A 27,571-nucleotide genomic window follows, 5' to 3' on the forward strand; every position below is an offset into this window, starting at 1 on the left:
TTAAATATTTGTGTGTGTGTGTGTGTGTGTGTGTGTGTGTGCGCGCGCGCGTGTGCGTGTGTGTGTGTATATATATATATATACACACATTACAATAAATGGTATCTACAATAATAAAACTATAAATATAGCAAATTATTATATGATTAATATAGTGATCAATCTCCCCTTAATCCTGGTATTCTATATAAAAATTCTCCATCATAATCATAATAACAATCCTTTATCCTATATGTCTTGCCTTTTTTGTAAACACTTTGGGGAATTTTTATACGTTTTGTATATTCGAAATCCATATCCATATATGAGATTCGCTCTTTTACATACGTATCCAAGCTTGCACTTTTGATTTCTGCTTTGGTTGCTACTTTGGATTCAGTTGCATTTGTTCTAACATCCAGCATATTTTCATCAGATAAATTCCTTGGAGTGCTAACACATTTTTCTTCAATATTAGTAACTTTTGTAGTATTATTTAATATATTAGGACTTACATCTTCTGAATTCTTAGATTCTATATACTTTTTATAAGTATCCAACAATGTTGTCCTTTCTTCACATGATGTCTCATCTGAATTATGTAATTTGTGTTTCAAGAATTCTTCAAAGAGTAATGTTTCCTGTTTTATATCATGCTTTTTTGCATTGTGGATTTTGCTACTTTCAGAGCCATTGCTTGTTTTTGTGATTAATCTTAAATCTTCCTCATTTACTATAGATTTTTTTCTATCTCTATTTGTATTGTTATGAGAGAAAATTACCAGTTCATTTTTCATGATCGCTTTTTCATTATGCATTTCTCTATGTGTAAGACTATTGCTTGTTTTCTTTATTAATCTAGGATCTTTCTCTTTTATTGCATTGATTATCTTTCCATCTTTGTTTGGAGGATTTTGTAAAGAAATTAACACTTTATCCTCAGCGATTGGTTTCTCCTCAATAGAATCTGCTACAATATTACGAAAAAATGAACTTCTGGGTTTTGGAAATTCTATCTTTTCTGGTATATATTTTTCTGCCAAAGTTTTCCTGTCTGTTAAACTAATTTTTCTGTCTTTAAATTTCATTAAATGCTCTTTTAAGTTAGAATTCACTGGTAATTGCCCAGTTTTAAATTGTTTCCAATTTTTAATAACTTTATTGTCGTATGCAAGAATCCTTTCTACTGACTTTGGTTTCCATCTTGATTTCAAGATCTTTTTTATGGTTTCAGGTAAAGCTGGAAAACTTTCACTGAGTCTTTCAGGTGTCCACTCATCAGGATTTTCTTCATGCAGCTTCTGTATTTGATCTTTTTCAATGTATGTAAGAAAATTTGGTTCTGCCTCCTTAAAATATTTGCTTTTAATGATACGATGTTTCAGTAGTTTACAATCCTTTTCAGTTTGCCTAAAAATTATAATATATTGAAAATATAATTGATATATGTAACTTAATATTTATTTGTATATACCTGTCATGATCTGCATAAGACTCAATAATGTCAGCAAAATCGATTTCGTATTGTTCCAAATCATGTTGATCAAATTTTTCACGATTATCTTTAAATTCTCTATTATTTTCAATTTTCATTAGACGTATTTTTCCTCGTATTCCAGCAATTTCAGGTTTAGATTTAGTGGCATATCTTCTTAACACCTTAAACGTTATTGCTCTAATGTTATTCATCTTTAAACTCGTTCATTTCTTTTACTATATTATCTAAAAAAATTATCTATATGATACTTGCATACACATAATTTTGGTCATAACAAATATCAACATAAGTTATATATATTATATAAGTACTTTATGTCTAAATATTAACTGAAAGAATATATGTGAATCGCGTTAACTGCAGTGGCGCTAACTATAAGTTTTAAGCGTATTTTAAACATTTCTATGTATATGATTTAAAATTATGATAAGCAGCAATACTTTTTACCATTTTATTTTATTAATTTTTCGTTATATATATACATATGTTAATAAATTAAAATTACATTGGAAAAAAATTTGCAATTAGACAACAACTTTTTTAATTTAGTTTAGTTTAGTTTTTTATCTTTTATGGTTTACTAGAAAAGAAATTTTCTCTCTGATTTTATTTTCAAGTCTTAAGAGCAGTTCACAAGGTAACATCGAATTTTTTTGTTATTAAATGTATTGTAGCTAGATTTAAAAGATTATATTCTCAATGATATATTTATTAATCACATTTATTGTTTGTAAGATATTATTATAAATATGGTTCTTGAAATATAACAATATTGTGGAATAATTCTAATTCTATTGGAAAACTATAGGTAGCGTTGTAACTCTTTATGAATTATGTTAGTTTCTATTCTACCTATGTTATTGAGTGTGGTCAAAGTAAATCTGAAATGGAACAAAGTTGGTTGCTTCGTATGGTCGTTGATTTATGAAGAACAGAATTATCTACCAGCATCGTATTTAAAGTTGAAAAATATTTTCAGCTGCAAGGTGAAATAATATTCGTAACGTTATTCTATATTTAAGAATTACTATATTTTTTTATTCTAAATTTAATTTAACGTTTAAAAGTTCATTTACGTACATGCTACAAAGCCTTTTTATTTCCATTCTTAAATTTTAACTCTACACGTGCAGCAGATAACTTTCATTAATATTTTTTAACATTTTTGTTGATCTAATTAATAAATTTATATTTATTGGATAAGTATCTAAATGGTTGTTGTTCAGTAAGATCGAAGTTCGCGTTATAAGTTAACGTGAGCGAACGCTTTCATTTTTTACTCCTTTTTATTGTCTTACGTGAAATTATTGTAGTATTCTTATGTTATAATAGTTTTCTATTTTTAAATGCATTTCATTAATATTTTTTAACATTTTTGTTGATCTAATTAATAAATTTATATTTATTCGATAAGTATCTAAATGGTTGTTGTTCAGTAAGATGGAAGTTCGCGTTATAAGTTAACGTGAGCGAACGCTTTCATTTTTTACTCCTTTTTATTGTCTTACGTGAAATTATTGTAGTATTCTTATGTTATAATAGTTTTCTATTTTTAAATGCATTAGATTATGCTTTTCGTTCTTTTATAAAAAAATATTAATTTGCAATAATTTAATTTTATCTATAATATTCATTGCAGGATGGATATAGGTTTTTTATTTCAATGAAAAGTATCACATTTTCCTACCTAGTGGTTGATTGAACTATAAGAAAAGCCCACAAAGATGTATCTGTACAACTTGACTCTTCAACGAGCCACGGGTATCACCCATGCAGTGCATGGTAATTTTTCTGGTAGTAAAATGCAAGAAATTCTGGTTTCACGTGGAAAGTCATTGGAACTATTAAGACCTGATCCGAATACTGGAAAAGTTCATACTCTTTTGACTGTAGAAGTCTTTGGAATCATAAGATCTTTAATGGCCTTCAGATTAACTGGCGGTACGAAAGACTATATTGTTGTTGGATCAGATTCTGGGCGCATTGTAATTTTAGAATATATTCCTGCCAAAAATGTTTTCGAGAAAGTACATCAGGAAACATTTGGGAAAAGTGGATGTAGACGCATTGTACCTGGACAATATTTAGCTATAGATCCTAAAGGAAGAGCTGTAATGATAGGTAATGCATATATTGTTAAATAATTCTGTAAATTGTGCAGATGTAATTAGATATCTTTTTGTACCAACTGATTATTTAGTTATGTCCGTGTTTCAACTGATTAACTTTGATTATAATCACACTTAATGATGGTACATTCTAGTCATGAAAATGTTCTTAATGATATAATTCATCCATAATTCAAAAGAAAATATTTTTATTTTAGGTGCAATTGAGAAACAAAAGCTTGTTTATATTTTAAATAGAGATCCAGAAGCTCGTCTTACAATTTCTTCACCTTTGGAGGCACATAAGAGTAACACATTAGTTTATCATACTGTGGGAGTAGATGTGGGTTTTGAAAATCCTATGTTTGCCTGTCTAGAAATTGATTATGAGGTAATACTCCAACATATGCGAAATATATATAGTACTGCATAATATTGACAATTTTATTTATGTTACTCAGGAAGCTGATAATGACCCTACGGGAGATGCAGCGGTAAAGACGCAACAAACATTGACTTTGTATGAACTTGATTTGGGTTTAAATCATGTTGTACGCAAATATAGTGAACCTTTAGAAGAACATGCAAATTTTCTCGTGTCTGTTCCTGGAGGGAATGACGGGCCGAGTGGCGTTCTTATTTGCTCTGAGAATTATTTAACATACAAAAATTTAGGAGATCAACACGATATTCGTTGTCCGATTCCGAGAAGACGTAATGATTTAGATGATCCCGAAAGAGGCATGATATTTGTATGTTCTGCTACTCACAAGACAAAGAGCATGTTCTTCTTTTTGGCTCAAACCGAGCAAGGAGATATTTTTAAAATTACACTCGAGACAGACGAAGATATGGTGACTGAAATTAAATTAAAATACTTTGATACTGTACCTGTTGCAGCAAGCATGTGCGTTTTGAAAACTGGTTTCTTATTTGTAGCCTCGGAATTTGGTAACCAGTAAGTGTATTACATATATTTAAAGAATTATATTTTTGAATTGAATTACATTTTAAACAATTTTTTTTTAGTTACCTTTATCAAATTGCACATTTAGGAGATGATGACGATGAACCAGAGTTTAGCTCTGCCATGCCTCTTGAAGAAGGTGATACGTTCTTTTTTGCACCAAGACCACTTAGAAATTTAGTACTGGTCGATGAAATGGATAGCTTATCGCCGATAATGGCATGTCAGGTATTTTTTTATCAGTACTATTAATATACTTGAAATTATACTTGAAACTAAAATTTAATGCACCTTTAAAGTAGAAAAGTTATACTTGATGTGTTCTTTTTCTGTAGAGAGGTGCAACAGTAAAATATTCTTAGTCGCCTTCAATTTGTCTTTGCAAATTGAAGTTGAACCTAAGAATTACAAATGTAAAAAGATGTAAGTACAGTAATTCCAGGATACTTGGTTATTGCTTACCTGGAATTTACTGTATATCTTTTCGATAAATTCTCATTCATAAGATGATTTGTTATTTTATATAGGTAGCTGATTTAGCAAACGAGGATACTCCTGAATTATATATAACTTGTGGTAGAGGACCACGATCAACGTTACGGGTATTACGGCATGGTTTGGAAGTATCCGAAATGGCTGTCAGTGAATTGCCTGGTAATCCAAATGCTGTGTGGACTGTTAAAAGAAGAGTCGATGGTTAGTTTAAAAATATCTTTGACAGTAGTTGTTTGCATGTCCTTCTCTCTTTTTTTTTTCTTTCCTTCTCCACTATACGCTTAAGCAACAGTGCAGAATAAATTTTACCAGCTTCATTTTGTTTTCTGCATCGATGATACACACCTTTCTATCAATTGTAATTATATTATTTACACATTAATTAGTTTGATCATCCTACTATAGTATACAGCAATTTCTTGCAATAATTTTTATTTAAATTCAATTACAATAAGTTGGAATATTACTGAAGTGAGAAACAAATATCTTTAAATATATAAGAATATTAATTTTCTGGATATTTTTTATAATTAAGAGATTCGTAATAATTAAAAAAATAAATGATGTTAAAAAATTGTGGAGATATTTAGAATAAGACTTCGTTCGTAATTATTTTTATTATATGTAAAAAAATTTCTCTTGAATGACTAAAAAAAAATAGGAAAGTAATAATTATTTGTATAAATCCCATTAAACCATTTACTTTCCAAAGAAGAGAAATTGTTTTATTACTTATTCTAGTTTAACTCTACAATTTTTCAATACAAAAACAAAATGCAAAAGAGAACAAAAAAGTTGATTTTGTAAATGATACTAATAAATCTGGTGGCTTGATACACTCTTATCAAACACCAGTTCTCTCTTTCAGGCTACTGGCATGCTATTGGTTGAACTACAGAACACAGAAAGTGACAGAAAGGTAAGGACTGTGAAAATTGCCGGAGATTAAAGAAATTGAATTTGCATCCAAAATACCATCTACTCTTTGCGTGTAGGATGAAAAAAAAACAGCGTGTTCGACTGTCTACGAAGAAACGATTTCTATTATTTTATCGAAATTCGTTCTTACACCTTTACTTTTCTGAGATACTCAGAGTGAGCTTTGTAATTTTGATTACAGAGGAGTATGATGCTTACATCATAGTGTCCTTCGTCAATGCTACTCTTGTACTTAGTATTGGAGAAACTGTAGAAGAAGTGACTGATTCTGGATTTCTTGGTACTACGCCAACACTGAGTTGCTCTGCTTTGGGAGAAGATGCCCTAGTACAAGTACGTTGTTTAATTATGCAATTTGTTTTTAATGCACTACGGTATCTCCGACTCCTGGTCGACCACGAGTCGGTCGCAATAAATAGTGCTATATTATACAGAGTTTTCGCATCGTTGAATGCTTAGATAATTGTTCTAAACATGTCTGGTAAATGGAACTCGACATAATTACCATTACTAAAACATTTGTTTCTTTAATTACCATTTTTCGTATTTTACGATAACTTTGTCATATTTTGCTTAGGTATATCCTGATGGGATACGTCATATTCGAGCAGACAAACGCGTGAACGAATGGAAAGCTCCTGGTAAAAAAACTATAGTGAAATGTGCAGTAAATCAACGTCAGGTTGTAATTGCACTCACGGGAGGAGAATTGGTATATTTTGAAATGGACCCCGTATGTATACTAGCTTTTCGTTTATATCTGCTAAAATTGTATTATTATCTTTTAATCGCATCATTTGTTCTCTCTACGGTACTAATTATCTTCAGAGATGTAAAAGATGCGTAAAATATGTCACTTTCTGCATCTTATTTAGTGAAATATTAATTATTTAAACTAGATGAAAAGTGGACAACTTTGAAATCGAGTGTATCACGAATCCTTCTCAATCCAAATTCCATTTATATTTAATAATTTTCGTCATTTTGTACTTCCTAGACGGGGCAATTGAATGAATATACAGAACGAAAAAAGATGCCATCGGAAGTAATGTGTATGGCGCTCGGTAACGTAGCAGTTGGTGAACAAAGGTCATGGTTCTTGGCTGTCGGTCTTCAAGATAATACAGTAAGGATTATTTCCCTGGACCCTTCTGATTGTTTAGCACCCAGGAGTATGCAAGCCCTACCGGCGGCCGCGGAAAGTTTGTGTATTGTTGAAATGGGTGCTAAAGATGCAAATAATTCTGAAGATTTATCACCTCAACAATCCAGTCTCTATTTAAATATAGGTAAACAACAGCAATATTATAACTGCAAATTTGTTTTTTACTTTATTATAATTAGTTAAATATATACTCACAGGTTTACAAAATGGCGTTTTGTTAAGAACAGTATTAGATCCCATTTCGGGTGATCTCGCAGATACACGAACTCGATATTTGGGTTCTCGACCTGTTAAACTGTTTAGGATAAAAATGCAGGGAAATCAAGCTGTGCTTGCAATGAGTAGCAGATCATGGTTGAGTTACTATTATCAAAATCGTTTTCATTTAACGCCATTGTCATACGAAAGTTTAGAATTTGCATCAGGCTTCAGTTCTGAACAGTGTCCGGAAGGAATTGTGGCCATTTCGACGAATACACTTAGAATCCTTGCTCTCGAAAAGTTAGGTGCGGTGTTCAACCAAATTAGCTTTCCTTTGGAATATACTCCAAGAAAATTCGCAATTCATACGGACTCGGCACATCTGATAATTATTGAAACGGAACATAATGCTTATACTGAAGAAACGAAACAGCAGAGAAGGTTACAAATGGCAGAAGAAATGCAAGAAGCTGCAGGAGCAGAAGAGGCTGTGGTAGCGAGAGAATTGGCTGAAGCTTTCTTATCCGAGGAACCTAACGAAGCCGTGTTTGGTGCACCAAGAGCTGGACCTGGTTTATGGGCGTCGTTAATAAGGATAATAGCTCCCACAACAGGGCAAACATTTGAAGTACATCGACTCGAACAAAATTTAGCTGCTTTATGGTAAGAATATAGAAAATATCAATATCTTAAACAAACATTTGGGAATAAGGAAAATTACTACATTTTTTTTTAATGAATTTATGTTATAGTTTGAGCCTTGTGAAATTTTCTAATCAGGGAGATCAGCTGTTTCTCATAGTTGGTATCGCGAAAGAGTTCCAATTGAATCCAAGAGTTAGCAGTGGTGGCTTTTTATATACATACAGGTAAGTACTTGCTCTAATACGTTTAATAAGATAAAAAATGTATTAAACAATCTTTGTGATGAAAAATACACACAATTACTGTAATGTAATTTGATGAAATTCCTGCAGTACTGAAATTTAAATTCCACATAGAGTATGTAGCTAAAAAAAGAACGAGTACAAAAGTAAATCTTCTTTTGTAGAGTGAATAGTGAATGCACCAATCTCGAATTGGTGCATAAAACCACTTTGGATGAAGTACCTTTGGCCATATGTCCGTACCAAGGAAGGGTATTAGTTGGTGTCGGTAGAATGTTGCGTTTGTATGATATGGGCAAGAAGAAATTGTTGAGAAAATGTGAAAACAAACATATTCCTAATGCTGTTGTCTCTATCAATGCAATTGGGCAAAGAATTTATGTAAGTGATGTTCAGGAATCCGTATATGCTGTTAGATATAAACGCCAAGAAAATCAGCTTATAGTCTTCGCCGATGATACGCACCCGAGATGGATAACGACAACGTGCGTTCTAGATTATGATACCGTTGCCACTGCCGACAAATTTGGAAACATTGCTGTTGTAAGTAACACTGTATATTTCAGTAATTAATCAGGTACTAATAAAATTGTTCGGATAAATATGTAAATTTTTCATATTTTTTAACAGATACGCTTAGCAAGTGGAATTAACGACGATGTGGACGAAGATCCAACTGGAAACAAAGCCTTATGGGATAGGGGTTTATTAAATGGAGCCAGTCAGAAGGCAGACACAGTTGCGTGCTTTCATGTTGGTGAAACTGTTATGTCTTTGCAAAAGGCAACTCTTATTCCCGGTGGTTCTGAAAGTTTGGTGTATACGACATTAAGTGGAACAGTTGGTGTCCTCGTCCCCTTTACGAGTCACGAGGACCATGATTTTTTCCAACATTTGGAAATGCATATGCGCTCGGAGCATCCACCACTTTGTGGAAGAGATCATTTATCATTTAGATCGTATTATTATCCTGTAAAGAATGTAATAGACGGAGATCTTTGCGAACAATTTAATTCTATCGAACCGACAAAACAGAAAAGTATATCTGGCGATCTCGAACGAACAGCTTCCGAAGTGTCAAAAAAACTTGAGGATATTCGTACGCGATATGCTTTCTAAGCTTTGGAATATAATTTATTATCAAATTATTACGAACTTGCATTCCGTTTTTATGAACTCAACATATTTTTCATAATAATGAATGAATACCCACTGATTAAATTATTTGTAAAAAAGAAAACATTACGTACATATTGTTTTTAATAAGCAGATTAGAAGGAAAATGTATAAAGATGTCAACGCGTATTATGTAATAAGTATGAATAATGTTTTATGTATCATATAATCACTTGAATGTGATGGTAGAAGATCATAAACGGAAATTGTTTAAATTGAAAGAAAGGAAGTTTATTTCCAGTAAATAGGTCTCGAAATTACTTTGTGTAAATTCTTACTTTATTTGTTTATCGTTTCATCCTGCTTAAGAAAACATTGTAACGAAAACTAGTTTTTTATTGAGGTAAAATTATTGTATATCCAATCGATTTCTATGATTAGATGTGTATATGCATCAAGTGTGTATGTGATTTTCGTCAATAATATTTGATGGTCTGAAAACATTACTCCTAAGTATTTTTTACATTATTAATTAGCATTATTGATGAAATATAATATAACTTTTTTAGTTCATACTTGTTACAGCTTAGTGAAGAAAAAGAGCTCTGATGATGAAAAAACTGAGCTCTGATATCTAGTGAGGAAAAAATAGAAAACTCTTCGTCGACCTATTTTAGCATTATAAATACAGTATGGATATAAGACTGAACATACTGTCTCAACGATTCTTCAGCTAAAAATAGATAATGGTCAAAACAGATATTTGAATAATGATTAATTCGACAAATAAAAGAATTATATGACGTATGCTTCTCGAAATTAAGGTGTAATATTCTATTTAAAAACGAAAAGAGAAATATTTCAATTTTTTATCTTTTTAAAAACTATGTTCATTGTACAATGCATATACTTATAAACTAGACAAGAGACAACGTTGTATTGAATAAATTTCTCCCCAAAAAATAGAACAAAAGTCGAGTGTTTCAAGCATGTATAGGTTTTCAATGCATTATTCCCTTTTTTGCGAGCATTCCGCGAGCTCATTTCTCTGCTCCACTATTGCTTCTTCTGTCTATGTGCATCCCTTTCGACCTACAATTCGTTGCCAATAGCGCTCAGGGTTGTAGCTCGCATTTTTCTCCGTGAGCTTTGAAGCGCGAAGTTAATCCGCGTGCCGAAGCGTATTGAGGGTATAACGCAGCGTTATTACCCCCGTTTAACCTTCAGACAACTACAAGTAGGTTACGGGGTATGAAGTTTAGATGCCCTATTTAAAAAAAGGCAAATATGCAGGACAAAAGATTATGATTATTTTAATGTATCATATCGGATCAATAAACAAAGATGAAGTATTGGTATTTATGATTTTTTATCTCAAATAGTCCTTTTCTTCAAAGAACATCTCTACTACGTATGATTTTTTGTTCGTATAATAGGAATTCGCGTTTAGATAAGTAAATCCAATTTGTAACTCATTTACTAAATACATTAATTACATTTTCATTCCATTGTATTGACTTTAAAGTTTTAGTATCTCACAGAGTATTAGGTAACACATTGTATCTCTAAATCTTTAGTAATAGACAAGATTCTCCCTTGATAGCTGACCAGATTTGATTCCGAACCGTGACTAGGGTCCTCTTGTTCAATTTTATGAGTCACAAGATACCAATATTAATAACATCATCAAATTTGGTAACAAAATTAATGAAATTTTATAAATTACAAATTATTTTATTTAAAAATTGTAAAATCATAAAAAGTCTATATCTTATTATGTATCAATTAACCAGTATTATTAGCGGTAAATTTTTGTATAAGAAAGACCAGAGGAGCTGCTGTCTTAATTATTTTACATGTTTGTATCCCTGAGGATATCTTTTCAAATAAGAAGTGTAGTGTACACGAAAAGTAATATAATTTATGTATATATATATATCGAATACTGAAACCAAATATTTAAACGCTATTCATATTTTAATATTTACTGAAATTTCATTTTCATTTTGGGTGATTTAAAGAAAAGCGTGGTTAATGACTAGTGCAGCCGGGTATTGTGATCGTTAGCTACGTCAGTGCGATACGTAGCGTGGTTTAGGGCGTTGAAACGGAGAGAAAAGGACCAAACGGCGATCGATGCATTGAGGTGCCAGGCCCCTGAGCTCAGCCCCGTTTCGTTCCATCACCCTTACCCCGGTATGCCCTGCAGCGAAGCTGCCCTCCGGGCTTTTCTCTTTACTGTGCAGTGTGCAGTTGCGCATCAACCTTTTAACAGTGTAGAGTTGGATTCGGTCACTGGACTTTCTGCCTCGTATAAACGTTACCCTCTTTTGAGCTCTTATTCTCTGTTGTGACTTACGATATCTTTGTCATTGTTGCTAAGTGTGTAGTACATTCTAAAAAAAAGAAGAGAAAACGAAAGAGTGAATCTCTCGTGTTGGTGACTGAATTTTTTAATTTATATAGCTCATTCAGTGAGCATAAATTAATTCGGGAGTGATGTTAATTAACAATGTGATCCGTTATTATAATTATGTCGGCTGTCATTATTGTCAAGAGTCACAGTTTCGACGTGCTTGAACCACTTTTCAGGCATATGATCCCTCGAACGTAGAACTTTGATTCGGTGTCATCGATTCAGGCTTGCTGTTGTGATGTTCGTTTCACTGACAGATGATTATGGTAAATGGATTCACACATTAATAAATCAAAAAGTGTTTTTTGAACAAGAACCTTTGCGTGCATCGTTTTACAAGTTGACACACTCATTCTGGATCTCTATAAACATTGTCATTGTTTTTTCCATGAAGATTATTATATCCTTACATCTCATATACGTAATATATCATCATATACGTAATTTTTGTATTGCTAACTTTTTACTTTTTCTGATAGTTTTATTTATCACTACTGATGTGCTAAACATGTTAATGGCCACTGGTGTATTATTCGGTTTTTCACCTTAGTTGATTCCGAGGAAAGGGGAATTTTTTATGGTAATCAATTAGACGCGGATGTTTATGCAATTTCATATTTTTATGAATGTATAACTCAGGAAACAGAGATTTGTTCCACCTATTAAATACCGCAATAATCTTTTTATTTTGGATATCTTTTATATTTTTGCATATTAGGTGTATTCTATATATCTTTAAATTTTTAAATTATTTCAGAATGCATAAACATCTGTAGTCTAACTATTATTATTAATTCATGATATTTGAAATTAACTACAAAAACTATTGAATTTTAAAATTTCCAGCCACAAATATGTTAATATAGATCTACATGTGTTTGGTGTCAAAAAGAACGGTAGTGTATCTTGAGTTATATCGTGAAAAATAAGAAACGATTTCACGCAATAATGCATACAGATAAGTATGAAAGCGAAAAGCACATCAAAAGCTAGATTTTATCTCGAGAGAGATTTCGTTCCGATTCGTTTCAACGAAGTCATTCGTGATAAAATTCGCCGTTTAATGCAAGCAACGGAGAATGTGTATGTATGTGTATGCTTTCGATTATCTTCACGTATATAGAGCTATCCATAGCAAGTGTTTGACAAGACTGTTTAAAATCACAAACAGCAATCATAAAGAGAAGTCTATCAAGATGAAAAAATTTCACGGTTGAAGTATCTTTATTTGTACAAAGTATTTGTGTAAATATATAAAAGATAAGAGAGGTAATTAAGTGCCATCTCCTGGATTGAAATGCATTGTTTGCTGGTACACTTTTGGTCTTTGTACAGTGTGGTCCAAGTATTTGATTTAACTTGTTCACCTACTTCGGTAAATGGTTCTTTCCCCCCTTTTACGTGACAGTGCTCTATAGTGATAGAATTGATTGTTAATATGTCGAAAAGTAGGTTGAACGTATTATAAAATTTGTGAAGTACTTCCGTAAAACGAATACCTATGTAATTTATTGAACTATGCTATTAGGATATTAACAAAAAATTATTTCATCATTACATCACTATTTCACACATTAATAATTTTTGAACAACAATTTTTAAAGAAAATACTCATAAAGTCATAGATAGGAGGAAATCTAATTATTAATTATAGTTGTTAAATCTTTTTTAACATTCACTACGAATTTTCTAAATAATCTTACTCTATCTACAACGAAAAACTTTATGAACGCTTGTTCACAGGAGATAGCTGATGCTGGAGGTGGTTACAAACGATTTCGTGTAACTGTTCTAGTTCTGTTCATACTTTTATTCGGTTGGACAGACCGTGTGGCAGCTGGCGATTGTGGTCTGGCCGAGTTAACTTGCCGGGATGGGCATTGTGTACCGATTGACGCGTACTGTAATGGACGAGATGATTGCGGAGATAATAGTGACGAGCCAGCGATGTGTACACCCTGTAATCGTACGTATCACGGACGCGAAGGACGTACATACAAATTGGATCTTCCGAGACCTAGCGAGGAACGTCTGCCATTCCTTTGTCATTTAACGTTCACCGCTGCTGGCCAGGGGTACGGTGAACTTGTACAACTTTTGTGGGATGCGTTCAGCGTGGGCAGAGTAGACCCAAACACTGATAGCTTCGTTACCAGCTGTCCTGAAGGGTCGTTACAATTAGCAGAACTAGGTAGACACTTTACGGGTGGCTCGTGGTGTGGAGTTGGAGAAGGGAAAGCTTCTTACTACAGCGAGACGAGTACAGTCACGGCTTCTATACGATTGTTTCACGCACCTTCCAGCGTACCTTTTGAATTTCGTTTAAGGTACAGATTTGTGGCGCGCAACGAAGCCGTGGCTAGACTAGGAAAGCCTGAGCTTCCGATCGAAAGGGGCTCCCCCGTGCCAGGTACTTACTGTTCTAGAAACTTTTATGAATGTCATTTGAAGCAATGTAGACTACAGAGTCCCAACTATCCCGGGGAATATCCGAGAAATGCCAGCTGCTCGATAACTATAAGACAGAAGGAGGTGCCCACCTGTAAGCATGCTATGATTTCGGTGAAATCTACGCCGACTGGTCCAGTCGGGATTACCACAGCCAATAGTACTTTAAGTGTATGGCAAGATTGCCGCCCGGAGAAAGATCATCTTATCTTTCGAGACGGGGTCAGACCAGAAGATTCGATTTTATTGATTTATTGCGGAGGACCTTTACCCAGGATCACTGCCAGAGGTCCAACTATGCAAGTGGAGTTCCGAAGTTCCCCGATAGCCATCCCCCTTGGTGCCTCTGCTTTGAGGCTCGAACTCGAGATTCAAGTAGTTTACGTCGACTCTGATGGCCTCGACTACGCGAAGGGCCCTCAAGGTTGCCATTTTTTTGTAAATGGTACTAACAAAAGGAGCGGCATACTGAGAGCGCCGCTTCACGCACTGCCACCAAATTCCAGCTGTACTTGGAATATCAAAGGATCCGCTGGAGACAGAGTGTGGATCTACTTTTCCTCGTACTCGCAGCGGGACTTAACGGGTAGCGTCGAGAACAACGCCAGTTCTCAGTCGGATGTACCTTGCGCGATAAAGCTGATATTTTGGGATGGTACACCGTCCACTGGACTTCCAATGGCCACGCTTTGTGACGACACACCTAAGTTGTGTGCACACGCGGCTCTGAGGAATGTCACTAGAAGCACGAGACCGTGTACAGAGGATGAAAGTTACATTACAGTCGCACCATCTTTAACGTTACGTATGGAAACGTTGTTGGGTACTGCACTTCATACGGTTAACTTTAATGTAAGCTAATAATATCATCGTTATTGACCCCAATTCGGTGTTATCTTTATCGAGAAATTATTAGGACATATTCTATCATTTTGTGTATTATCCTATTTATTCGCACAGGCACAGTACGAATTTATTTCGACCACTCAAGTTGGCGAACCCTGGGGAGACGGAGTTTGCAGCAGAGTATGGCGCAAAGTTCGAAGCGGCGAGGTAACATCACCTCGTGACGTTCGTCTTTTTGGAAGAGGTGGATCCCCCAAATTAGACTGTAGATATCGTATAGAGGCTGGTGCGGACGAGAGAGTGCGATTGACGTTGCACAACGTCAGTCTAGGCGAGTCTACCATTTGCACGAGCGAGCCAGATCCTCATACTGGCCGACCACGTTGTGTTCAAGAAGTGGGTTCCAGAGAAGCTCGTTTAGTTTTATACGAAGCGCCCTGGCGGGATGTAAAGCTTCCGAGAGCTTGTTTATGTGATAACACGTCGCATCTTCCATTGACGCACATCTCTTCGAGCAGAGCTTTGGAGATTACGTTTTTAATCGAACAACAAGCTCCGCACGAAGACTTTGAAACTCTCTTTTTTTATGCTAGCTTCGAACTTGTTCGTGCACCCGAGTGTCCCAGAAAGCAAAGAGTACGCGGAGAAGGTTGTTATTTTACTACTTAATTTGTCAATGTACAGAAAACGTGTACAAAATTGTATATTATATTTATCTCTATAAGTAATTTAAAGATTTTATTTTATCGTTAATTTGAGTTAATTTGAATTCTATTTTTATTATTGTAAATTCATTATGAAGACATTTAGTAAACGCAATTTTAATTACACAATTTGTTTCATAAAATAAAAAGTTATAATTTTAAAACCTTATACAGTTTTGTACTAGTTTGTTATAACAGTCACAGATTCTTCAAGTATATTAACAATTTCTCTTTTTTGCAGGTGGTGAATTACGATTCGTGGCTCCACCATTATCGAGACCAGATATTTATTGTGAAGGACTTCCATGGTTAGTGGAGGCACGCGAAAACAGGTCCCTTTTCGTTTTAACTTGGGGCTGGTTCCTTCCCCTAGAACCATCGCCGATATCAGAAATGAACGAACAAAGCAAATGTCCAACCACCAACAGAATCCTCCTTTACTCTGGTTGGCCGCCGAAACTTCTAAAAGTAGTGTGTCCCGCTGAACCAGGTGCAAGAGAGTTCACCGTTCACGTCTTCTCCGAAGAATGGCTAGGAGGCACCGGCGAGGGTAAATGGCCAGGTCCACCACGACCTCCTGCGCTTTTGCTGGACTTTGTTGCAAGAGAATCAGGTCAGGCTGCAGCTTCGTGGTTAGAAATTTCGAAGAGCAGAGCTGCATTACGTAGACAGCTACGTTTACCCGAAAGAGGAATAGAGAATGAGACATTGGCTAACGGAGATTGTCCCCATAAGTGTCCCGAATTAAGCGCTTGCATTGCTGCGAGTCTTTGGTGTGATGGGAGAGCTCATTGTCCGTCCGGGCACGATGAAGCGAATTGTGGTAACGGGGCGAAATTACTTGGATTATTACCTTCGGAAATGTGGCTGGTATTAGCCGGTGTCGCTGGAATTATCGCTGCCTTTGCGTGCTTCTTTGTGGTACTGATTAGCAGGTATTATCACAAAGCATGAGAGCGAGTGAGTGTGAGAGAGAGAGAGAGAGAAAGAAAGAAGAGAGTCTATATAGTTATTAATTTTTTATTTTTATTCCAGGTCAAAAGCGCGTACGAAAAGACTTCACTATAAGGGTACAAAAAAAAGCAATAGACCGAGGCGAGCGCCGACAGAGGAGACGCTACTGGGAGCAGCATCCTGACAACAGCAGCCCGGTTTTGTGGAATATATCCATGTAGACCGGGAAACAACCGTTTAGCAATATTTCTCTGTGCTTTACCGTCCACTAACTTAACACTATCCCCAGGCATCGTAAACCAAATGTCGAAGTATCTTTCTTTCTAAAATAGCATTTATCTATTTTTTTGTTACGTTTAATTCATTATATATTTTAAACTTGCAGCTGTTGCTTAATTGTAATTGTTATAAATATTTGTTCGTTTACATGTTCCTATTTTTTTAGATACTACATATAACTGTAACGTGCTATCACGATTAAACAGTGCAATAGGGATGGGACGCAAAAGCGATGCTTTCTGTTTCTTTGGAAAACTATTTCAAGTTTGAATAACGTAGCGTATCACTTTGTTGTAAGGACAGTTAGAGTGATAGCAGTATCAGTGTTCTCATTCATGCATAATGAGTGTATGATAGTGAGAAGTGAATGGTAATACGTATCGTTACAGAAACTGCTTTATAAAAACTAGAATACTTCTGAAGGTATAATGTAAAATTGTATACCAAAAGTGTATGGCTAAGTTACGTTATGACACTGTAACTTCATTCATTGACACGATGTTTTATAAACCAGAGAGATAGTAAATGCAATTAATATAATATACAGGAATAAATCTATAATTTAAAAAATATCACACATATTGCTCAAAGGATATTGTAACTGCCAAAAAGAAAAAGATATTTTAATTTCGATTAGCTGATATAACATTTTTAGCAGCAATAGAAAAGAAAAAAAAATAGACGAAGTATTTCAAACGCAGAAGAGGATAACTTTTTTATATTTTAATGTAGGGGAAACAAAGTTAAATTTAAATAAAAATGGGAAGATCGAAATTGATTACATAATCATAGTTACATCTATCGACGATGCCAAAAAGTTAATTTTAACGTGTTCAGTATCTATATTTCTTCTGAGAGTTTTAAACATATTTTTATGACTTTTGCTCAGATATTTAATTATATATTTTAAATAAGTTACATTGAAAATAAAAAAAGAGAGTTGTAAAAAGTAAAAATAGTTATTTAACTCGAAAGCTTATTGAATTTGCTAAAAAAAATTGTCGACATTGATGATATTGATATCTATTATTTTTCATTTGCTAAATAGAAAATATACTACAAAAGTACTATATTTATAAGGGAACAATTGTAGGTCAAGTTCCAGCGCACAAGAGATTGTGAGAAAAAAGAAGGAAACGAAAAAAAATTAGTTGAAATTTATGGTACAATATTATATAACAGTGTTTTCTTCATTTCTTTATATTAATTAATTAATTTTCCATTTTAATTTGCTATTTCGATAAATAGAATTTATTTATGATCGTACACAATATCTTAGAAATTGTATCTCTCATTGCATATTTATGCATTTATTCATTTACAATTTACGTTCCTTTAAAAATTAACTAACTAGTTTGCAACAATATATACAGGTTAGTAAACTATATTCTTATTAACCAGATGAAAACCAATTGAACTAAATAAAGTATAGAAAAATAGAAGGAATTAGAGGATATTTCTGAAAATATTCTAAAAATGATAAAAAAAAGAAGGATCATTCATAAAAATCGCTGTTATACAATATTTAGTACTACAGTTTATAGATGCACTTACAAAATAAAGTTAAACATAGCTGTGACACAAAGTGTTGGAAGATACTGATATAATTTACGATTATAAAGCACTCGATAATGTTAAAATGTTGTTATTAAAATATAATTGCTGTTACAACTGAACAACTAATACGTATTATTTGAATAAAAGAGAAGGAGATATTCGCCTATCCGGTTATTTATAATTAGATGATTCGTACACAAACGATTTAATCAATTGAATATTTTAAAGCGAAAAATTTAATCTTAGATGCACGAATTACGATTCAGAGGAATAAATCAAACATAGTTTTTAATTCAAAGTAACTATGATAATAGATTATGGTACATGAATATATCGAGTAAGAGGATATAAATTAAGCATCACTATAAGGACTGAAAGTAAAATTGCGAGATGCGACGATTAAATAAAAAAAAAAAAAAGGAAAAAAGAAAAAAGCAAAAGATGTAATGATAAGTGCTATTCGAAAGTTAACAGTTAATGTATTATGTATCTAGCCTTTAGAGGACGTACATACAAATTAGAAGTGGAATATCTAATACCTGGGATCTGTATCACACTATACGTGAATTCCTTGCAAAATTTATCTTTTTTCTTTTTTCTAAAATTCTTACAAAATGTTTTACAATAATCGTGATTATAAACCATTCTTCCTATACATTTAAAGAAAAGAGTAATGACAACTTTTTCGAAAATTCGCAACGAATTTCGGAATTGTGAAATGGATTCGATATGACAAAAGATGCACTTCCATGTATGTAATAATATATGAGAACTGAATGTACATACCGTGGTCTGCTTAAAATATTTCTAATTGTGATATCTAAATATGGTATTATACATCGCGTTATACAATAATTTTATTCATTTGTTTTCTGTAGAAAGAGCATAATGACATGTATATAAAAAAAAACAAAAGAAGATAAAGGGTTTTAGATTTTTAATATTTTGTTCTCCAATCGTTAGAAAATTAATTATTCAGAATTTTATAGCTTAACTAGAAGCACTATGTATTATTATTTTTATGGATGTGTGTTCATCGTTTTATCATTCCATATAAATAATTTGACGTAGTTTCGTTTTGTATAGGCTGTGTTGTTTTTATGTAATCAGATATCCGAGTGATATTAATTTACGCAGACCATGTAGCTCAATATAAGTAGCGAGTATTAGAAACAAAAATACTTTTACGGGGGAATTCGATACCGCGTGTCGTCTCCTTTAAACTATTCTAATCCAAATACACGACTTAGAGTTTTGAGAGAAATACATTTTATGAAGAGTAAAAGAGAAAAAAGAGTATACTTATACTAGGCTCTACTTTAGTAACGAATTTACTTAAGAGGAAAAAGAATCCAAATATTATATATATATATATATATACATATATATTATATATATATTTAAGACTTATACCCAGATCGTGTACCCGTTCGTTTAAAATTTGTAGAACAAACAAAAATTGATCTATTATTAAGGGATTTACTCTTAAAGAATAGAGTACAGAACATATTGCCTTTTACAACATAAGAATGACACGAGGTCGCGCATAATCTCATCTAAGAGTAAAGAGTGACATTACCGATTATTCCACTACACTTTAATCGTAGAACTAGCTGCCAAACCATACGAGTTAACATATTCTAAAAATATTCTCTTCTATTCTTTTCATTAATTTATTTATAAATCCTTCCGGGGGAAAACATGTACAATCTTCTACGTTCAGTTCTATCACTGCCTCAAGAAAAAAAAATAGAATCAGGAAGAGATACAGTAAGGGGATTGTAAAACGATAAAAGTTCTATTCTTTGCAGAAATGTATTTTAATCTTTATTAATTCACATTTACGCAATCATGTTTCTCCAATTCATTTTCTTGAAACTCTATGTCATTATATCGATGATGCAATTACAGTTCATAAACTGTTACTCTAACGACGAAGTGATTGTGGTGAAATGCAGAGGCGAGGAATATAAGTGCGAAGAGAAGAAAGAATTATTGATTTTCCTTGAGCACACGTTTGTATCGATACTTTCAATTTTAAATAAATACGAGAAATTTCAAATAGTCTTTAATTATCTACCCTAATCATTGCATTATATGTATTTCTTACATCACGAGATTTTTTAATTTTGAGACTTTTCAAAGAGAGCTCTGCGCGATTATATTTGTCGTATCGTCTTCCAAACTTATTTCTCTAGTGTTCTTTAAATAAGCCAGGTGTGCTTGCTCCCGAAGAGATTGTGCCATAGTTACTCCTGTGTTGTTTACCATTTTGGAGAAAATTCCTTCGGGCTTGTCTCGTAATAATTCATGAGGACAACCGAATTCCTGTTTTAATAGATATAACATATATTATAATGTTCACCATAAAGATGTAGATATATATGTATATTAAGTTGTAATACGAAGCCTTGTTCTTATTTCTCCCAACCAATTTAAATTATTGAACTCAAGTATGAATACATATGTGTAAAAACAAAACAAATTTATGTTAGAATCCAGCATTTATAGTTACCAATTTAGAGTTTTTTTGCTCTAGAATGTAAATTATTGGATCTTAATGAATCTCTATTATCCTCAAGTAAAATAAACTAGAATGTCAATGATACAATATCGATGACACCTATACGTGTTCATATTTCCAGTTAATCTTAAAATGAATCGTACCGCTATGTAACCGTTGTCCATTACTATAATTCTGTCACTATCAATAATAGTATGCAGACGATGAGCAATTGTAATGACAGTACAGTCAGCAAATCTCGTCCTTATGGTTTTTTGAATTAGTTCATCCGTGCTTAAAAAAAAATTATAGTTAAATACATAAGAAATTAAAATTTCTAGTGAACGTGAAAGTTATACAAAATATTAAAATTACTGCGTATCGATATTAGCTGTAGCCTCATCCAAGACTAATATTCGGTTGTTTCTTAAAATTGCTCTAGCCAAGCATATCAACTGCCTCTGTCCAATACTCAAATTACTTCCGCCATTCATTACCCTTTGGTCCAGTACAAGGTTGTTCAATTCGACCTGTCGAAGACTATCCCATAGTAGCACGTCATTATAAATATGAGATGGGTCCAGATTGTAACGCAATGATTCGGAGAACAAAAATGGGTGTTGAGGAATAATCGATATTCGCGAACGTAACTCATGCAAACCTAATGTACTACTATCTCTCCCATCAATTTTAATCTCTCCTTGCAATCCTGCGGCAAATAGCCGGAAAAGCGCTGATATTAAAGACGATTTCCCTGCGCCAGTTCTACCTACGACACCAACTTTCCATCCCGCTTCTATCGTCAAATTTAAGTTCTGTGAAAATATAAGAAGTTAAAGATAAATAATTAGAATTTCATAATTTCATTAAAATAATATTCGTCTAACAATTCTTGCATAATATTTGTTCTTGTCTCATCACCTTTAATACAGGAGTTTCATCTTCGTCATATTTCATGCTAACATTCTTCAGATCCAATTGTCCATGTTTTGGCCAATCTGCTGGTGGTGGATTGTCGCTGGTCCATGGATCTTCCTTAGGCAAATTAATATATTGTAAGATCCTCTCTACAGATGTTATGTAAGCTATCATTTCGCCACTTTGTCTCATCCCGTGTTGCAAAGTGCCAACTATAATTAACGACTGCGATATAGCTAAACCAACGTTACCACCAAGGACGTTACCTATGATCAGAAATATCAAACATATTTTAAGTGAAAATTTACAAAAACAAAATTCTAATTTCTTTTCTTTTATATTACCTGTATCCACTAGGATAAAAGACAAGCAGACACACGCAACGAACATTATCGCGACAAAATCTATATACAGTCCAAAAGTTTCGGGGATGCTTATGGTCATGCACCATGCACCTGTATGCACATCTTGTAAATCGTCGAACTGTTTTTGCACTAACTCCACGATATTCGAACCACTGCTTCTGATAGTGGTCAATCCATTTAATGTAGCGTTTACATGGGAGAATATTGGACTCTTTGCTGCAGATTTATTAGAATTATGTAGCTCTTTATAATGAATTTTTCTTATTAATTAATTATAATTATAACAATTAATTATAAATAGACTAATATAACAGGCTTAATTATAAATAGACTTTTCTAAACAGAAACCTGTTTCATCCATTAAATATTATAATAACTAATTTGGGTCTTTACACCTTGATATTTCATAAAAATGCATAAATATTCGCAATCTAGTTATGAAATACTTGCCTATACCCTCAAGACGCTTCATACTTTGAGCGGTTCTTAGATACGTATTCCTTGTAAAATAAAATAGAATAAGAAATACCGTTAGTGGAATGAGCATCCAATAATTCATGGCTACTACCATGAAATTAATGCCGATTATCACAAGGAATACTTGGATGGTCTCTAACATCACCTTCGGCAATATTTCATCCATGGAACCCATATCCTTGGAAAATCTATTTAAAATCCTTCCTGTAGAAACAAATTCACGTCATTTAATTTACATTGACTTTTTCACATAAATAAACACTTTTAAAATATATATGATAATTCACTAATAAATTCTACGATATAGAAAATTTTAAAGCGATATCTACCAGAAGCGTTACGATGGAAAAAGGTCATCGTCGCTTGCAATATGTTAGAGAACATCATGTCGTGAAGATTTTTACTAGCGTTCATGCAAATCTTCATGAAGGATATATTCCTAGCGAATATTGTCACAATGCAGGCTATGATGCAAAAGGTATACACATATATAGCGTTAGATGTAGTTAAGAGACCATATTTGTCCAAAGTGAACACATGCGACAGTATCGTGTTATTCATTAAGTAAACCGAATACTGAGGTTTAAATGGTTGGCTTCCATTTAAGGAATTTCTTATGATTTCAAGGTTCGTCCAATAGGACACCCAATAATCGTTTCCACTAGTTGCTACTTGGGATATAATTAAGGTAAATAATAAAGTGAGTAGTGCATAAATGGAGCCACCGTATTGAAAGTATTTCTTGTAAACTTTGTTGGAGACACGACCTGATGCCATGGCTTCATCATTATCTGGCGCTGATGTTTTGTCTTCATAGTTGTAGGAAACCTAAAAATGATTATATCAGATACTAATTTCTTAACGTTACAAAATATATGTTATAATTACCACGCTACTGTTAGTGGATACTACAGAAGACAATCTACGGATACCACTTCTACTGGGTCTCTTCTCCGCAAAGGAGTTCTCAGAAGCTTCTACAATTTCACTCTCTTTTCTAGCTTCCGTTGATGTTTTAATGCGATTCATCATATTTACAAAGTTTTCGTTAAATTTGGATAATTCTGCATACGTTCCATACATGCTTATGCAACCCTTGAAAAATACGGAAGATGATTAGAAAAAATTTTTTTTTCAATTTGTAGAAAGTTTATTTCACAATTTTAAAACTATTCTTAATGAATAAATTATATTAAAGTTATTTTTGTTTAATAAAAATATTTACACGATCCAATACTGCAATGGTGTCCGTCTGTTTGATAAATTGCAATTGATGGGTGACCAAAATTCTGGTCGTTCCATGAAGGTAGTTTTTGATACACCTGTGGAAGAGATGTTTAGCCACATGTGAATCCACTGCGCTCAAAGGATCGTCTAATAAATAGATATCCGCTTTTCTGTAAACGGCTCGTGCCAGATTTATTCGCGCCTTTTGTCCTCCGGATAAAGAGGACCCGCTTTCTCCTACATTGCTCATGTCACCATAAGGGAGTTGCTGAAAATCTTTTGTGAGAGCACAAGCTCTCGTTACCTAAAACGTATCGATTCTTCATATATTTAACTCGGAACATCGCTTAATTACATTTAATATAATTAGAAAATCTAAAAAGTATTAAAATAAAATTTTTTGAGGAATTCTTAGATAGACTTGAAAATTAAATATGTAGCTTTTCAATAGTCCATTTTAAATAATATTGTAAACTAAATAATCAATTTCTGTCTTCTGGAATAAGCTTTATTATTAGCTTTTTAATGAATCTATTACAACTTTTAATACAAAAAGTATATCAATAGAACTTACAGCCATGTATCTGTCCTTGTCATAAGGTTGTCCAAAGAGAATATTGTCTCTAACAGATCCAGAGAAAAGCCAAGCTTCTTGACTGGCGTAAGAAATCCTCAAATTCGGAATATTTGTCGCGTACCCTTCTTTGTCGTAATCAACATCTTGAAATGGTTTACCATATAGTTTTACCCTTCCAGCTCCCAAAGGAAGTTCCTTTAATAGAAGCTGTAAAATCGAAGATTTTCCTGAGCCTACTGGGCCCACCAAAGCACACAATTCCCCATTTTCAATCTTCATAGAAATGTTACACAAAGTGGGCGGCAGTTGCTTGGGCACCCAGTTCGCCGATACTCGTTCCAATACTATCGAAACTTGTACTTGTTCATCAACATTGTTTAAATTCAAATTTTGGTTTCCATTCATTATTCTAATAGATTCTACATTTTCTTCCTTTGCCTTTCTTCTCTTAAACTTTAAGACTCCGCTTGGATGAGTTTGGCCGAGCATCCTTCCTTCATTTGATCGTTCTTCTAATAATAAAAATTTCTAGAAAAAGAGGGATAATCTGTTTTTAGTAAAAGATAAGTGATTGTGTTAAAATAATATCATTATTTTAATTATATTTTGAACAACTTCTAATCTTTTAATGGACACCAATGTTTCTCCAGCCATTAGAAGAGCTTGAGGAAAGAATAGCGTGGTTGTGAGCTGAAGGATCTCGAAGTAGCTAGACAACATGAACGTTATTTCTGGCCGTAGATCGTATCCCAGTAGAACGTACGATAAGAGAGTTAGAAACAGAATTATACGATTTGTAAAAACCATAAGGGCCAGATATACTGCACGAATGTATGAAGTATTTCTTATTTTCTTGATTTCAATGGAACGTGCAGCTGTAACGATCTTCTCAAATGGTTTTTCCCAGGCGTACATTTTGATTACCTGGATAGATATCGAATTTTTTATGACGTGTTTTAATATAGATATACGTAAATTATACGATTCTATAGAGTGACACAAAAGTACAGCAATCAAACATTTTTAATTTGAATAATTTATACAATATTTAATTGAAAAATTCTTCAAATATCTAAATTTCCTACGTTTATTCTTTAGTTACCTGAATACCACTTATAAGTTCATTCATATGCTGCATTCTTTTATCCATGAAGAAAGCGGCAACTTTCCTAAATCGTCGGGTCATCGCAAGAAATACAAAATGAGTCGGAAGAGTCATTAGCAAAAGAGCTCCGATACCAATTATACTTGGAACTCCTATTTTGTGCCACATTATCACGGTCACGACGGTAAGCTAGAAATTAATTACAGGAGGATAAGTTAAAGATAAATATAAAAATTTGAAGAAATATCTCTCTTATAATTAAAATTACTTGAATGGGCGTTATCCAGAGAAAGTTTAAATAATAAGTTAATTCGTCGAAGCGACTGACATCGTTGCTGAGAAGATTTACCACCTGACCAGAACTGATTTGAGACAAGGAATTTTTACTAAGCCTTACTATCTACAACAGGAACATATACCACAAATATACATATCAAGCGAACAAAATTTTGAAAGCTCAAGGATATCTTTAATTTAGCGAAGACCGTATGACAGCGATAGCAGCTATAATAATAGTATTTATAATCAGCGTAAGCAAACCCGTTAATTTATGTTAAGTACGTTATCAATATACTTTGAAGGATAAATTGACGATAAAATGTTAATTATCGATGCATCATTCATACCTAAAAAACTCCTATGATATTTTTTAACAAATATTTTATTATTTGAATAATTAGTTTTACTCTATTGTACCTTTTCAAACTATAATTATACAAATTTTTAAAATTAATAAATTAATAAAATCACGAAAATTTTAATTCTTACTTTTCTATAAATTAACGAGCAACAAGCGATCCTCATCTTCATGCCTATCTTTCGTGATAGTAGAGTAGAATGATGCAAAATAAACACTGAAATTACTAGGCACGTTATTAGATAACCAACATAAGTTAAAACTTCATTTTTTGTGATGGGTTTGATGTCATTACTGATTCTGAAATAGGTGATAATCCACGACACTATAATTGGGCTCAATACAATTAGAATTGTGAATTGAAGTGAGAATAGGAGGCCAATGCAGATATATTCTTTCCAAAATGTACGAATCAAAGCTCTTTCTAAACGAGGAGAGTCGTTGCCTTTGCTTGATTGAGTGTAATGATGCGTTTCTTTCTCCTTTTGTTCCCATTTTTGAAGTTCCTGGTTCCAGAATCTATATATAGCAAATGGAGAAAACAAATAACTTTCTTTCTATTTTTATTGTAAAAATGGAATTTAGATAAAATTAAAAATATCTTAATCATTATCACTTGCTCATATTATTCTAAATGTTAAAATTTCCCAATAAAACTAGTAAACGTTCTACAAACGTAGAATGTGTAAATTCAGAAGTCCATCCAAACCCGAAAGAGCAAGGCTAGATATAATTACTAAATAAATGATAAATAAATAACAAACAACGTAGAACTTTGAAATTTGGAACTCAGTGACAATAGATTCTAAATTGCTAATTGTGACTTTAAAGAATTTATTGCGTTGCTCACTCTTGTAATCGATCCGTGACTGTTTTGGATGTATCTGATTTTAAGGGCTGATATAGATCTGATAACGTGAGATCCCTTTTAGTACCATTCATGAATATGTCCTTCATCCATCTAAAATATTATAACAAACATCGTAAATAATATACAATTATTTTTAAAACGTGTAAAATAATATTATAGAAATTATACCCAAAAAGTAATCGACTAATTGGATTTGCTGTTTCTTGCGGATTTTGTTTAGTGTACATGAATTTTACTTCCATTTTTTTGTTGCTTTAATATATGTCCACCGCGTAATTTTTCCACCAACTAACGTCCACACGGTATTTACTGCAGTACTTATAACAACTGAT

The 27,571-nt window shown here is 33.1% G+C and overlaps 4 protein-coding genes across 9 annotated transcripts; 2 read left to right on the forward strand and 2 right to left on the reverse strand.

Annotated features, from left to right (window-relative positions):
• Nucleotides 1–21: 21 nt before the first annotated feature.
• On the reverse strand, nucleotides 22–1,803 carry LOC122573083. The gene is made up of 2 exons (XM_043739020.1): nucleotides 1,454–1,803; nucleotides 22–1,389 (listed from the first exon to the last, which is right to left on the reverse strand). Exons 1-2 carry the CDS (start codon nucleotides 1,666–1,668, stop codon nucleotides 159–161), a joined length of 1,446 nt encoding a protein of 481 aa, XP_043594955.1. The 5' UTR covers nucleotides 1,669–1,803; the 3' UTR covers nucleotides 22–158.
• A 527-nt stretch (nucleotides 1,804–2,330) lies between these two features.
• LOC122572467 (splicing factor 3B subunit 3) lies at nucleotides 2,331–10,713 on the forward strand. The gene is made up of 13 exons (XM_043737432.1): nucleotides 2,331–2,463; nucleotides 3,117–3,598; nucleotides 3,804–3,976; nucleotides 4,047–4,543; nucleotides 4,615–4,780; nucleotides 5,080–5,248; nucleotides 6,168–6,319; nucleotides 6,564–6,719; nucleotides 6,984–7,275; nucleotides 7,349–8,015; nucleotides 8,105–8,221; nucleotides 8,404–8,782; nucleotides 8,870–10,713. The coding sequence occupies exons 2-13, from the start codon at nucleotides 3,202–3,204 to the stop codon at nucleotides 9,356–9,358; spliced, it is 3,654 nt and encodes a 1,217-aa protein (XP_043593367.1). The 5' UTR covers nucleotides 2,331–2,463; nucleotides 3,117–3,201; the 3' UTR covers nucleotides 9,359–10,713.
• Nucleotides 10,714–11,560: 847 nt separating this feature from the next.
• On the forward strand, nucleotides 11,561–20,621 carry LOC122572884. 6 transcript variants are annotated; one of them, XR_006318587.1, is made up of 6 exons: nucleotides 11,561–12,192; nucleotides 13,515–15,071; nucleotides 15,180–15,714; nucleotides 16,011–16,704; nucleotides 16,805–17,034; nucleotides 17,169–20,621. XR_006318587.1 is itself a non-coding variant. In XM_043738507.1 (6 exons), the coding sequence occupies exons 1-6, from the start codon at nucleotides 12,029–12,031 to the stop codon at nucleotides 16,905–16,907; spliced, it is 2,928 nt and encodes a 975-aa protein (XP_043594442.1). In that variant the 5' UTR covers nucleotides 11,561–12,028; the 3' UTR covers nucleotides 16,908–20,621. The 6 variants fall into 6 exon arrangements, 5 of the variants coding, with proteins under 5 accessions (XP_043594442.1, XP_043594440.1, XP_043594443.1 ...); XM_043738507.1 differs by adding an exon at nucleotides 12,322–12,351 and having other exon boundaries at nucleotides 11,561–12,037; nucleotides 16,805–20,621; XM_043738505.1 differs by having other exon boundaries at nucleotides 16,805–20,621.
• On the reverse strand, nucleotides 20,361–27,546 carry LOC122572882 (ATP-binding cassette sub-family C member 4-like). Its single transcript, XM_043738499.1, has 16 exons — nucleotides 27,408–27,546; nucleotides 27,219–27,329; nucleotides 26,500–26,887; nucleotides 26,000–26,131; nucleotides 25,729–25,920; nucleotides 25,242–25,550; nucleotides 24,624–25,154; nucleotides 24,048–24,353; nucleotides 23,711–23,917; nucleotides 23,152–23,650; nucleotides 22,796–23,026; nucleotides 22,325–22,561; nucleotides 21,984–22,246; nucleotides 21,438–21,877; nucleotides 21,227–21,356; nucleotides 20,361–20,887 (listed from the first exon to the last, which is right to left on the reverse strand). The coding sequence occupies exons 1-16, from the start codon at nucleotides 27,479–27,481 to the stop codon at nucleotides 20,699–20,701; spliced, it is 4,239 nt and encodes a 1,412-aa protein (XP_043594434.1). The 5' UTR covers nucleotides 27,482–27,546; the 3' UTR covers nucleotides 20,361–20,698.
• Between the last annotated feature and the right edge of the window lie 25 nt (nucleotides 27,547–27,571).

The sequence above is a fragment of the Bombus pyrosoma genome, linkage group LG11 (genome assembly GCF_014825855.1).
Source record: "Bombus pyrosoma isolate SC7728 linkage group LG11, ASM1482585v1, whole genome shotgun sequence".
In the NCBI taxonomy this organism is placed as follows: Eukaryota; Metazoa; Arthropoda; class Insecta; order Hymenoptera; family Apidae; genus Bombus; species Bombus pyrosoma.